The 14,076-nt window shown below is 48.5% G+C and overlaps 1 protein-coding gene across 1 annotated transcript in view; it reads right to left on the bottom strand.

The window, feature by feature from the left end:
- LOC131190351 (uncharacterized) overlaps positions 1-11,276 on the bottom strand; it is a 52,556-nt gene extending 41,280 nt beyond the window's left edge. Inside the window, exons 1-2 of the mRNA XM_058167672.1 lie at positions 11,211-11,276; positions 1,144-3,576 (exon numbers count right to left, since the gene is read on the bottom strand). Coding sequence (XP_058023655.1) covers positions 1,144-2,945 — 1,802 coding nt within the window. The 5' untranslated portion in view covers positions 2,946-3,576; positions 11,211-11,276. The remainder of the gene's footprint in view (positions 1-1,143; positions 3,577-11,210) is intronic.
- Positions 11,277-14,076: the final 2,800 nt, after the last annotated feature.

Below are 14,076 nucleotides of genomic sequence, written 5' to 3'. Positions count from 1 at the left end.
TAAGTGAACACATATCTACCCTATATATTGCCTTTTATTTCAATCTATGCTTCCTTGCCTATCACCAGGGCCGGATGGATTAAACCGTAAGATATAAGGCATCCAGTCCTGGAAGGAACTGGCAGATGAGATCTCAGAACCACTGAACTATATCTTTCAAAAATCCTGGAGCACAGGGCGACTGCCAGAGGACTGGAAAAGAGCTGATGTAGTTCCCAGCTTCAAAAAAGTGAAAAAAATAGATCCAGGAAACTATCAGCCTGACCTCAATACCAGGGAAGATTCTGGAAAAGATAATCAAGCAATGAATCAGCAAACACCTAGAAACAAACAAAGTAATAACCAAAAGCCAACATGGGTTTGTCAAAAACAGAACATGCCAGACTAATCCTATTGCATTCTTTGACAAAGTGACAAAATTAGTTGACCAGAGAAATACCGTCGATATAATTTACTTGGACTTCAGTAAGGCATTTGATAAAGTAGACCATAACCTACTACTAGATAAAGTAGAAAAATGTGGGCTAGACAGCATCACCACCAGATGGATTTGTAGCTGGCTGACCAACCGCACTCAATTTGTAGTCCTCAATGGAACTGCTCTAATCCCCAAGAGACGCTGGCTGGAGAATTCTGAGGCTGAAAATCTTGGGGGCACCCAGGGAGAAAAAGGCTGGGACTCCTGGCACATAGCATTTCTATCGTCCACCCCAAATGCAAATAACACTCCCAAAAAGATTTTTACATAACTGCCCAATTTCTACAAAAATAAATATCCAGTAACTTCTTATGCTGAAGGCAAGATAGCCATTATCAAAGTAATATGTTCCAACTTTTTCTTTCCCCATCTAATACCATTACATATTTGCCTACAAAAAAATCAGGCAAATTCTGTTTAATTTAATCAATTAAAATAGTCAATATCTCAGCTGGACTTACAATGGGATATTAGAAATGAAATTCAACCCTTCTCTACACTAATCACTTGGGGCCTCAGGAGATTTTCCTGTGTGCGATAAAGGGAGAAAGTTTCCTGAAGCATTGTCCGCATTTGGGGCACCTAAACGGTTTCCTCGATTCTGTATAAGGACATGATTTATAAGGTTAACCCTTGTACTGAGATCTTTCCCACAGTCTGGGGACTAATACAGTTTCCCTCCTGTGTGAGTCCTCTGTTGTTGAACCAGGCTGGAATTCTGACCGAAACATTTCCCACAATCAGAACATTCGAACGGTTTCTCTCCTGTGTGAGTCCTCTGGTGGCCAATGAGGTTGGAATTCTGACGGAAACTTTTCCCACAGTCAGGACATTTAAAGGGTTTCTCTCCTGTGTGAATCCTCTTGTGTTGAACCAGGGTGGAATTCTGACTGAAACTTTTCCCACAGTCAGGACATTTAAAGGGTTTCTCTCCTGTGTGAGTCCTCTGGTGTTGAACCAGGGTGGAATTCTTGCTGAAACTTTTACCACAATCAGTACATTTAAAGGGTTTCTCTCCTGTGTGAGTCCTCTGGTGTGTCACAAGGCTGAAATTGGTACTGAAACTTTTCCCACAATCGGGACATTGAAAGGGTTTCTCTCCTGTGTGAATCCTCTGGTGTGTCACGAGGCTGGAATTCTGACTAAAACTTTTGCCACAGTCGGGACATTCAAACGGTTTCTCTCCTGTGTGAGTCCTCTGGTGTTTCACCAGGGTGGAATTCTGACTGAAACTTTTACCACAATCAGGACACACAAAGGGCTTCTCTCCTGTGTGAGTCCTCTGGTGTGTCACGAGGCTGAAATTGGTACTGAAACTTTTACCACAATCAGGACACACAAAGGGTTTCTCTCCTGTGTGACTCCTCTGGTGTATCACGAGGCTGGAATTCTGAATGAAACTTTTCCCACAGTCAGGACATTTAAAGGGTTTCTCTACTGTATGAGTCCTCTGGTGTGTCACAAGGCTGAAATTTGTACTGAAAGTTTTTCCGCAATCAGGACATTCAAAGGGTTTCTCTCCTGTGTGAATCCTCTGGTGTGTCACGAGGCTGGAATTCTTACTGAAACTTTTCCCACAAACAGGACACTCGTACCGTTTTTCTCCTGTGTGAGTGCTCTGGTGTAGAATCAGGCTGGAATTCTGACTGAAACTTTTCCCACAGTCAGCACATTCAAAGATTTTCTCTCCTGTGTGAGTCCTCTGATGTTTCACCAGGGTGGAATTGTGACTGTAACTTTTACCACAATCAGGACACACAAAGGGTTTCTCTCCTGTGTGAGTCCTCTGGTGTGTCACCAGGCTGCAATTCTTACTGAAACGTTTCGGACAAACAGGACATTCAAAGGGTTTCTCTCCTGTATGAGTCCTCTGGTGTGAAACTAGGTGAGAATTTCGACTGAAACTATTCCCACAATCAGGACATTCAAAGGGTTTCTCTCCTGTATGAGTTCTCTGGTGTGTCACGAGGCTGGAATTGGTACTGAAACTTTTTCCACAATCAGGACATTCAAAGGGCTTCTCTCCTGTATGAATCCTCTGGTGTGTCACGAGGCTGGAATTCTTATTGAAACTTTTCCCACAAACAGGACATTCATAAGGTTTCTCTCCTGTGTGAGTGCTCTGATGTTGAATCAGGCTGGAATTCTGACTGAAACTTTTCCCACAGTCAGGACATTCAAACGGTTTCTCTCCTGTGTGAGTCCTCTGGTGTTTCACCAGGGTGGAATTGTGACTGAAACTTTTACCACAATCAGGACACAAAAATGGTTTCTCTCCTGTGTGAGTCCTCTGGTGTGAAATGAGGTGAAAATTTTGACTGAAACTATTCCCGCAGTCAGGACATTTAAAGGGTTTCTCGCCCGTGTGAAATCTGTGATGTATCACCAGGTTGGAATCATCACAGAAACATTTCCCACAATCAGGACATTCTAACAGCTTCTCCTTGGTGTGAGTCCACTTTGCCATGCTCACTAAAGCATTTACCACATTAGGAGCACTTGTAGGGCTTCTCTCCTGTGTGGGTCCTTCCAAGAACAACAGTCAGAGTTGTTCTGATCAGAGATTTTGCCACATTTAGACTGGATTTTCTCATGTCGTGATTCTCTGAGGCATAATCAGTTGTGATTTACAAGTTCTCTCTTTCCCACAACAGGCATGTCTATGGAGCTTTTCCACAACTCATATTCCTGAGGAGGTCCAAAATATGGATTATCCCTTGTTTAGCAGTGCTTTGATTCAAGCCGTTTTCTTCCTCCCAGAATGATGTCTGCAACTCTGTCTTCTCTATGTGGCTTTCCAATTGACCTTTTCCTCCCCAGTAACTTCCAGATATTTCCATCTTTTGCCCAATGGAAGAATAATCTCCCTTGACTTTTCATGTAATATATGCTTGAATTTCACACACTACTTTTCCCAGCTAGAAATCTCTTCCTGATTTTCTCTCGTTTCTCTCTCACTTGCTGAGGGAGGTGAAGAATTGTGTGGCTCTCTGAAAGAAATGGGAAATATTTTGATTTGTGGACTGACTTGCTTTGCTGTTCAATGTTGCTTGTTATCCTCAATTGTCCAGAGTGCCCTTCATTGCCATCATCTTTGTCTATAAGATTAAAAAAAAGGTGTATCTTTAATTGTGCATAAAATGGTTGCAGAAGATGAGAAAAAAAGAATGTTTACATTACAATGAAAAAGCAAACATGCCACAATCCTCCAATAAGCTCCTACATTAATCATGATTCATTTGACACATGGAAGACTACCCAGATCAAAGTTCGAATATCCATTCAATGATGAAATTCACTTGTTGACTGGGACAATCACAAATTCTTAGCACTGCAAAGGGTTGTTTTCACATACAGTAAAGTGAAAAAGAAACTACACCGTCTATCATTTCTGTGGTTTTACTTATCAGGGTATCATAAATATTATTGCAACAGAACAGAGAAGAATAACAGAATTGGAAGGGACCTTGCAGCGCTTGTAATGTAAGCCCTGGTCAACCAGGAGACTGTTCTGTTTCCCTCTCCCAATAGTCCCAACAAAAAGTCAGTCAAAGGCCTTCTTTTCAAGTTTATTTACATTTGGCTGGATTCCTTCTGGCACAGAGATGTTCTGGCCATGTCTACCCATGCGCCTGCCAAGTCTCTGGAGATAACGAGGAAATTATAGATAAGGCAAGAGTCACTCACGAATATATTCTTCCCTCCATTGAAACAGTTTGCCGGCGCAAATTCACTGCTTTGTCCAAGACAAAAAGCCAGGAAGCTCTGCCTCCTGCTTTATAGCCCCTGTGGGTGTCACTCCATGACTCATCATTCTTTGACCAATGCCTCCTCTGCTGCGCGCGCCGGTCACGTCTGCATAGTCTCGCATCAAGCCAAGATTGTTTTTGGGGTGTTGCCAAATCAGAAGAAGGCCCGGGGGAATCAGGCCTTGCCAGCCCCTCCTCCTCCTCCTGGGTGGGTGCCAGGGAGGGAGAGGGCCCAGGAGAAGCAGGCCTTACCATTTCCTCCTCACTTTCTGAATCATCGTCCTCCAGGAGTCCGAGTCCAGGAACCTGGGTCACAACACTATCCCTCACTGCAGGGCCCTTCCCCCGGGGCTAACGGTCAGGATGCGGTCGGGCTGGGTTCTGCTCATGGAAGGCCTGCACCAGGTCAGGGGCATGAATGTTGGAGGCATCTACCCAGGAGAAATCAGTCCCATATCCCTTTCACGTGATCAAATATTGGAAATGACCCTTCAGCCAGCGGGAGTCTCGTACGCTGTGGACTTCGTATTCCTCCGACCCGTCCTCGGCGATGGTGATGGGCGCCATTGGGCACCGAAGGGGACTCGGTGTGACCTCAGGGACCAGAAGGGACCGGTGAAAGACGGGGTGGATCCGCATGGATCGTGGCAGGGTCAGTCGGTAGGCTACCGGGTTGATGACCGCCTCGACAGGGAACGGGCCGATGAATCGGTGGTCCAACTTCTTTACCGGGCGGTCGGATGGGAGGTGTTTGGTGGAGAGCCACACCCAGTCTCCGACCGCCAGCAGGGGCGTCGCCCATTGGGAGCGGTTGGCGGACTGTTTGTAGTCCTCCTTCGCCCGATCTACCTGCCGACGTACCAACTGTTGGACCGCATGCAATTCCGTCAGGAAGGTCTGCGTTTCGGGAACAGGAGAGTCCGGTGGTGCCAGAGGGAAGAGCCGCGGATGGTACCCCAAGTTGGCAAAGAACGGGGTCATCTGGGTAGAAGTGTGCTGGGAGTTGTTAAAAGCAAACTCCGCCAGGGACAGGTAATTGGCCCCGTTGTCCTGCTGCTGGTTGACGAAGCAACGGAGATACTGTTCCAGGATACAGATGACCTTCTCTGTACCCCCATCGCACCAACTCCGGATGGTGCGATGACGACAGACACACCTGTACCTCCAACGCGGCCATCAGGCTCTTCCAGAAGCGAGCTGTGAACTGAACTCCGCGGTCTGAAACCACCCTGTCCGGCAGACCGTGGAGGCACGGGATGAAGTATGCCATCTTGGTGAGCATGTCCACCACCACCAGCACCGTGGTGAACCCAGAGGACGGTGGCAGGTCCGTCAGGAAGTCCATGGAGATCGCCCCCCAGGGTCTGTCAGGTGTTGGCAAGGGCTGGAAGAGCCCGGGAGGGGCCCCCGTGGCGGCCTTGGCTTGCCGGCACAGTACGCAGGATGTCACGTACGCATGTACATCATGCTGCACTTGGGGCCACCAAAAGGTCCGTGTCACCAGGTGGAGGGTCTTGAAGAACCTAAAATGTCCTGCTGCAGGGTTGTCGTGGCACTGGGTCATGACGAGGGCTCGGAGTGGTCCTGTGGGCACTTATAATTGCCCCCGAAACTTGAGTAAGTCTTCCTCCAAGGTCCAAGGAGACGCGGGGCCCACCTCCGCTCTCCTTTGCTGCGACCAGGTGTCCTGGCGCTGCACCTCTCACACCTGGGCCCACAAGTCCACCGGTTCCCATGCTGCGGCCAAGGCTTCCGCTAGCAGCACCGTCCATGGAGGAAGGGGGTCCTTGGCGCAGAGGTACTCCAGCTTGTGGGACAGGGTGTCCGCCCTCCAGTTGTGACCGCTGGGAATGTAGTTCACGAGGAAGTTGAACCGGGCGACCACGGATCTGCCGCTGGTTCAACTTCCGAGCTGTGGTGAGGTGCTCGAGATTCCGATGATCCGTTCGGACCTCCACCTGATGTCGGGCCCCCTCCAGATGGTGTCACCAAGCCTCAAATGCAGCCTTGATAGCCAGCAACTCTTTTTCCCAGATGGTGTAGTTGCACTCGGAAGGATTGAGTTTCCGGGAGTAGTAAGCGCAGGGAAAAAGTGTGCCGCCATTGCGGAGCCTGTAGCAGCACCGTCCATGGAGGAAGGGGGTCCTTGGCGCAGAGGTACTCCAGCTTGTGGGACAGGGTGTCCGCCCTCCAGTTGTGACCGCTGGGAATGTAGTTCACGAGGAAGTTGAACCGGGCAAAAAACAACGACCACTGGATCTGCCGCTGGTTCAACTTCCGAGCTGTGGTGAGGTGCTCGAGATTCCGATGATCCGTTCGGACCTCCACCTGATGTCGGGCCCCCTCCAGATGGTGTCACCAAGCCTCAAATGCAGCCTTGATAGCCAGCAACTCTTTTTCCCAGATGGTGTAGTTGCACTCGGAAGGATTGAGTTTCCGGGAGTAGTAAGCGCAGGGAAAAAGTGTGCCGCCATTTGCCGGAGCCTGTAGCAGCACTGCTCCAAGAGCCACATTGGACGCGTCTGTCTCCACCACGAAAGGCCGGAGCAGGTTGGGATGCCTCAAGACGGATTCCATGACGAAGGCTTTCTTGAGGGCTGTGAATGCTTCTTGCTGCGGGGGACCCCACCGGAACACGACCTTCTTCCTGAGAAGCTGGGTAAGTGGAGCCGTCAGTGTGGCGAAGCCCGGGATGAAGGTCTGGTAGTAGTCGGCAAAACCCAGCAGGCGCTGAACATCCTTCACCCGATGAGGGGCTTCTCAGCTACACAAAGCCTCTACTTTGCGTGGGTCCATGGCTATGCCCTTGGGCAAGATGATATGCCTGAAGAATTTTATGGAAGTCTGGAAGAAGACGCATTTCTCCAGCTTCGCATTGAGTTGTTGCTCCCGCAAGCATTGCAGAACCAGACCGACGTGTTGAAGGTGGCTTTCCCTGGACCGGGAGTAAATCAGGATGCCGTTCAGGTAGGTCACCACGAACTGATCCAACCTGTCTTGGAACACATCATTCATGAAATGCTGAAAGACGGCGGGGGCGTTGGTCAACCCAAATGGCATGATGGTGTATTCGTAGGGTCCGTATCGGGTGCCGAATGCTGTCTTCCATTCGTCTTCCTCTCGCATCCGCACCAGGTTGTAGGCCCCCCAAGCTTGGTGAAGATCGTGGCCTCCCGCAACCTCTCCAGCAGCTCCGGGATGAGCGGCAGGGGGTAGCGATTCTGCACCGTAATGGCGTTTAGCTGGCGGTAATCGCAGCAGAGGCAAGTCCCCTGTCGTCTTCTTCATGAAGAGGACTGGGGCCGAGAGAGGGGACTTCAAAGGCCGGATGAACCCTCGGGCCAGATTTTTGTCCAGGAAGTCCCTGAGGGCAGCCAATTCGGCCTCTGACATGGAATACAGGCGTCCCACAGGCAGCGGTGCGTTGGGCAGAAGGTCCACGGGGCAATCGTAGGGCCGATGCGGGGGTAATCGGTCCACCTCCTTCTCGCTGAACATGTTGGCAAAGTCCGTCAGCTCAGGAGGCAAGGAGATGGCAGGGGTGGGGATGTTCTGGCCGGCACAGGTGTGGCGGATGTGGTCGATGCACTGCAGACTCGGGAAAGAGATAGCATTCCGCGACCAGGCCACCTGAGGATCGTGGATCCGAAGCCAGGCCAACCCAAGGACCAAGGGAAATGTCATGTCCCACCCCCCACTCCGACGAACGAGTCAAGGAAGTCCGTAACCAATTTGGCAACGAAACCTCTGCAGCTTTCCAAGTTCCTCCGAGGTTTCTCAGGGCAGGCAGGAGTCCAAGTTGTGACTTCAGTGATAGGGTCCGGTATCAGCAAACTCAATAAGACTTTGCTTGACTCAAGGTTGGAATGCCAAAAGCAGGTCCTTTATATAGGCTGTGGGGTGTGGGTCCATGACTCAGCATTTATCCAGGCCTGTTCCTCCCTTCCTTCTGCAGGCGTCGCCTCTCAGATCTCCGGAAGCGAGGGTCCTCCCACTCTGAATTGTCTTCAGCTGGATCTGCTGGCAGCTTCTGAGAAAGGGAGGGGTCAGAGGGAGTAGGGCCGAGTAATTCCAGCACCTGGCTGACATCCTGCTCTGACAGCTGAGCCAAAGGAACACATGTTGTATGAGTGAGGTTTATCAGGCTTGTCCTCACACTCCTGGAATCCTCTCCGGGCATGGGGCCAGGGCCAGGGGCTGGAGGCATGACAGGCCGTTCATCTTCATTATCAGACTCGGAGTCTGATAAAAGGCCCGGTTGGAGACGGGAGGGGACCGGCTGAGGAGAGGAGGGAGGATGAGTCACAACAGGAAAATGTAGGTCCGCCGTGACATAAAACTGGATCGCCTCCTCATGGTCCCCAATAGCCAGGCGCAAAGGCTGGGTGGCAAATTTAATGGGGCCGGACACCAGTTCTCATCCATCAATTGTCTCTACGCGCATTGGAGGGTCCACCGGAAACACGGGGACTGCAAACTGGGTCACAAACGCCTGGTCCATAAAGTTTGTTGTGGCCCCTGAGTCCACCAGCGCATGCGCCTGGAGCCCCTCTGACCGGTTCCCCAACCATACCCGTGTGTCCAGAATCAGATGCCGAGGGGGCCCAGAGTCTACTTTAGCAACGTCCTGTGGGGGATTAGTACATGCCTGACCTAGGGTTTCCCCGACGTCGGGCCTGCTCCGTTTCCCGATTGGTCATGCTGTGATTCTGGGACCGGCGTTCGTGCCCCACTTCGCTTTCTGGGGCAAGAAGCGGCAAAGTGGCCGGGCTCCCCGCAGTACAGACACAATCCCCCTTGGCACCTCCGGTTCTGCTCCTGGGCCGTCAGGCGAGGTCTGGCCGCTCCCAACTCCATGGGATCCTCTGCAGCGGCTACAAAACGTGGGGCGACGTGGGGTGCTGGTGGCGCAGGAAGCGGGGATGCAGACGTCGATGGCAGGTCCCGGGGGGGCGCGACGGGACAGTCGCCGTTGCAGATGGGCGTCGAGGCGGAGACAAAGGGGCACCAAGTTGTCGAGGGTCCACGGCACCTCCACCCGGGTTAGCTCGTCTTGCAGCTCCTCTGAGAGTCCCTCCTGGAACGCGTCCACCAGCGCTGTGTCATTCCAGTCAGAGTCCTGGTACAAAAGATGAAATTCGGCGATGTACTCCTGCAGGGGGTGCTTCCCTTGACGGAATTCCTTAAGGCGCCTGGTTGCCGTCAGAGTCCAAACGGGGTACATGATGCGCAGGTGCTGCCAAAAACGCTGGTGGTCCGCCAGCAGGGGGCTGTCCTGGAGCAAGAGGGGTGTGGCCCATTGGGCAGCTGAGCCGGAAAGAAGGTTAATCACGAAGGACACCTTAGCCTGGTCGTCTGGGAAATCCTTTGGCCGCATAGCCATGTAGAGCTGGCACTGTCCCAAGAAGGTCGGGAACATCTCAGGCTGCCCAGAAAACCCTCAAAACAATGCTATAAAGCACTGCACACCAGAACAACTACACAAAAACTAGACACATCACTCTGCTAAATAAATAATTATCTCAACATTGTCAAACTAGTTACTAAATCTGCACTACTATTAATCTTCTCATCATACCCATCACCAATATCCTTCCACTTATGACTGTAACTTTGTTGCTTGTATCCTTACGATTTATACTTATATTGTTTCCTGATTGCTTATTTGTAACTTATGAGTATCATTAAGTGTTGTAAGTGTTGTACCTTGATGAAGGTATCTTTTCTTTTATGTACACTGAGAGCATATGCACCAAGACAAATTCCTCATGTGTCCAATCACACTTGACCAATAAAAAATTCTATTCTATTCTATTCTATTCTATTCTATTCTATTCTATTCTATTCTATTCTATTCTATTCTATACTATACTATACTATCCTACACTATACTATACTATTCATATATAAAGATGTACTGTATACAAATTAGTATCTATATATATATTAATTAATATATTAGTAGACTAATATGTATAAAAGAAATATATATACATATGTATGGATATAAAGTAAAAGATGGCACAACGGAGGTATACCAATGTGGAAATGTTGCAAAAATGATAACTGTGTTATAAAACCTGAAAAAAACTGCTTAATAAAAATTATATATACATATAAAAAAACTTTACAGATGTGGGGGCTTTAACTGACCAAATGATGCCTAAAGCCTCTGCAAGATTTGAAGCACCAGTTATGCCCAAGAAAGCCATGAACTCCAAGTAAGGGCAGAAAATACTTTCCACTACCCCTTTGGTGACATCCCAATTGAAGTAGTCCTCACTTACTGACTGCAATTGGGACTGGCTTCTGTGTCACTAAGCATTTTATTTCCAGCTCTTTTCTCCTGGCTTGTAACAGGACCGGATTTTTCTTCCTACAATTTATTTAGATTTTAATGTTAAGTATTATTTTCTGTCTCTAAGCCACCCACAATTATGTCATGGTAACGTTGGTGGCCAATACATTTTATAAATAAATAAATACAACTGAACAGTCAAAACATTCAGTAGCTAGTTTTTAAAAAGTGCTGGGTTAAGCAGAGTGGAACCTGGTAAATGGGGGGGCACTAATAGGAAACATCGTGTTTGGTAGCTAGAAATAGACGTAAAACAAAACAACAACAACCCAAAAAAGACCAGAGGCACAGAGGTCCGATCCTGTTGCCCAGAAAATATCAGGTCCAGAACAGAATAATTGAGTTGGGGGGACCTTGGAGGTCTTCTAGTCCATCCCCTGTTCTGGCAGGAGACCCTATTCGATTCTGAACAAATGGCTGTCCAATCTCCCCTTAAAACCCTCCACTGACGGATCAACCACAACCTCTGGAGGGAAGCCATTCCCGAAGAATCAACTTTAATTTAAAAGAGACTTTTTCAATCTTCCCAGCAGCAGAAAATTGCAGCCACCAGTTTCACAGCCTGCAGCCCCAGTGGGCTTCCATTTGGGGAGGGAAGGAACCTGCAGCAGCAGCAGCAGCTGACCTGCTTCAGCCCAGTTGCTTCTCTGCTTCCAGGCCGTGGAGGGAACCGAACAGCTCGACTTGCTCCCGGACTCTCTACTCACCTGCCAGCTGCTGCTTCGACCCTGGGAAGAGCAGAAAAGCCGCTCTACACACCACCTTTCTCCCATCAGTCATCCGGAAGAGGAAGTTCCTCTGCGCTTCTCCTTTCATCCCATCCTTTCTAGCAGTGCATACTCAATGGTTTAAAAGCTCCTTTTTTAAGTGCGATCAGGGACGGCACCGCTGTATTGATGGCTTTCAAGGCGCAGATGTTGCCTGACCGCCATCTAGCGACAGGAGGTGGAAAAACACGCCTGTCCAGTCTCCACTAAGGCTTTTGGAAGATGTTTTCGTCTCCTAGCAACTGACCTTCGCAACTGAGCCAAGTGAAAAAGTGAAACCTGATGCTACTTAGCTTCGTATTTGGCGCCTTTGGGGCAGTCTTGATGCCTGGCCTTGCAGTTTCCTTGGCAAGGGTTTTTGGAAGGGATTCCCTTACTGCTTCCTAGGCCTGCTTACTTCCCTCTATGTGGTTATAACTCCATTGAGGATTACACGTTGAGTACAATTTGTCATCCAGTTAGAAACTCATTTTGTGGTGGTGCTGTCTGTCCCACATTTTTCTAGCTTGGCAAGAAGTAGGTTGTGATCTACTTTATCAAATGCTTTACTGAAATCTAAGTATACGATGTCTATAGCATTTCTCTGGTTCACTAATTTAGTCACTTTCTCAAAGAATTATAAGGTTTGTTTGGCATGATCTGTTTCTGATCAACCCATGTTGGTTACTGGTTATAACTTATTTGCTTCTGTGTGTTCACAGATTTGTGCCTGGATATGTTTTCCAAGATATTACCAGGTATTAATGTCAGGCTGATTTGTCTGTATGTTCCTGCATGTCTTTTACATTTTTGAACCCTATCAGCTCTTTTCCAGTCCTCAGTTACAGATAGTCCTGAAAATACAACCACAATTGAGTCCAAAATTTGTTATTAAGTGAGGAATTTGTTAAGTGTGTTTTGCCCCATTTTACTAATTTTCTTGCCTTTTATTTAGTGAATCCTTGCTACTGTTAAATTAGTAACAAGGTTATAGCACAGTCATTAAGTGAATCTGATTTCCCAATTGACTTTGCTTGTCAGTAGGTCACCAAAGAGGAAAAGAGGATCACATGACTGTTGAACACTGCAACAGCCATAAATGTAAATCAGTTGTCAAGCATCCGAATGTAAATGTCATGACCATGTGGATGCTACAATGGTCATAAGTGTGATAAATGGCCATAAGTCACTTTTTTCAGTGTGGTTGTAAATTTGGTGACCTGTTGAAAGTTGAGGACTACCTCTAATTCCCCCATGCTCCAAAGACTTTGAAAAATATGTTTCAATACTTCTGAAATCACGTTTGCTAGTTCCTTCAGAACTCTGGAATGTAGTCCGTCCAGACCCAGTAATTTGAATTGATTTACAGCTGACAGGTGTTCTCTTACCTTATTTTTGCATACAAGTAGTCCTCAAGTTGGGGACGTGGTGGCTCAGGGGCTAGGATGTTGAGCTTGTCGATCAAAGGTCGGCAGCTCAGCGGTTCGAATCCCTAGTGCTGCCGTGTAACGGGGTGAGCTCCTGTTACTTGTCCCAGCTTCTGCCAACCTAGCAGTTTCGAAAGCACGTAAAAATGCAAGTAGAAAAAATAGGGACCACCTTGGTGGGAAAGTAACAGCGTTCCGTGCGCCTTTGGCATTGAGTCATGCCGGCCACATGACCACGTCTTTGGACAGCGCTGGCTCTTTGACTTTGAAACGGAGATAAGCACCGCCCCCTAGAGTCGGCAACGACTAGCACATATGTGCGAGGGGAACCTTTACCTTTACCTAGTCCTCAAGTTACGAATGTAATAGAGCCTGCACATTCCATTCTTCGTAACTCGAGGATTCGTGGGAGTGAATCTCGTAGTTTGAAGGTGATCACTCCCTCCTTTTGCCCACGCATTTGCTAATCGAATGTGAGGCTCATTAAGTGCACATGATGTATCTTGCGGTGGGGAAGTTCAAAGAGGGGCTAGGGAGGAAACAGGTCACCCACTTCAGACCACCCAAGGCCTCCCCCAACCCACAGATACCTCATTCCCCCTCCCCTGGAGTACCCATAATGGCTTCCCCCTTCACCCACATCCTGCCACATCAGGTAAATTATGAAGATCTGTCTCCTCTCCAGACTGTTTCTTTACCTGCTTCCTCCTTTCTTGTCGCCAAAGCGCTTGAAAATTGTGTCCCTTTAGGCTTTGGCAGCCCTTTTCAAAAAGTCTTTGCATGTAGGACTAGGGCTTCATAGGGACTCGCCTGCTCCTCCCAAGCTCCGCTGGTGCCAACAAAAGTGTTTTGCATATTGCTGTCAAAGCCTACTGGAATGCAATCTCCCTGCAGGCTTCGGCAAGGAAACAGCAAATGGAGGGAAGGGCTGAAGGACCAAAGCCTTCCATCCATTTGCAAATGTCTAGTCTCAATTCGCAGAGAATAGAGGCCTATAGTGCGAGATAACATGAGATCAGTAGCACAAGGTCTCATGCTACTTATCTCACATGATTTCGCAGTACGTTAGGCCTCTCTTCTCTGTGAATTGAGCAAAAGCCTGAAGCAATGAAGCAGGCAAAGAAAGCGCAACAGAGAGATCTTTGCAAGGTAAGTGACTCTCCAAAGGCAAAGTGTGTGTAAAGACCTGGTCTGGGGGAGGATAGGCGGGGTAAATGTTGCAGAGCCTCTGCGGTCATTGTAAGTGTGAACAACTGCCTTGGTGCTACAATATTCATAATTTTGGAACTTGTTCGTAAACGCTAGGGGGCGCTTATTG

Source organism: Ahaetulla prasina, chromosome 2 (assembly GCF_028640845.1).
Source record: "Ahaetulla prasina isolate Xishuangbanna chromosome 2, ASM2864084v1, whole genome shotgun sequence".
Lineage (NCBI taxonomy): Eukaryota > Metazoa > Chordata > Lepidosauria > Squamata > Colubridae > Ahaetulla > Ahaetulla prasina.
The sequence above is the reverse complement of the archived record's forward strand: the minus strand, read 5'-3'. Positions and strand labels throughout refer to the sequence as shown.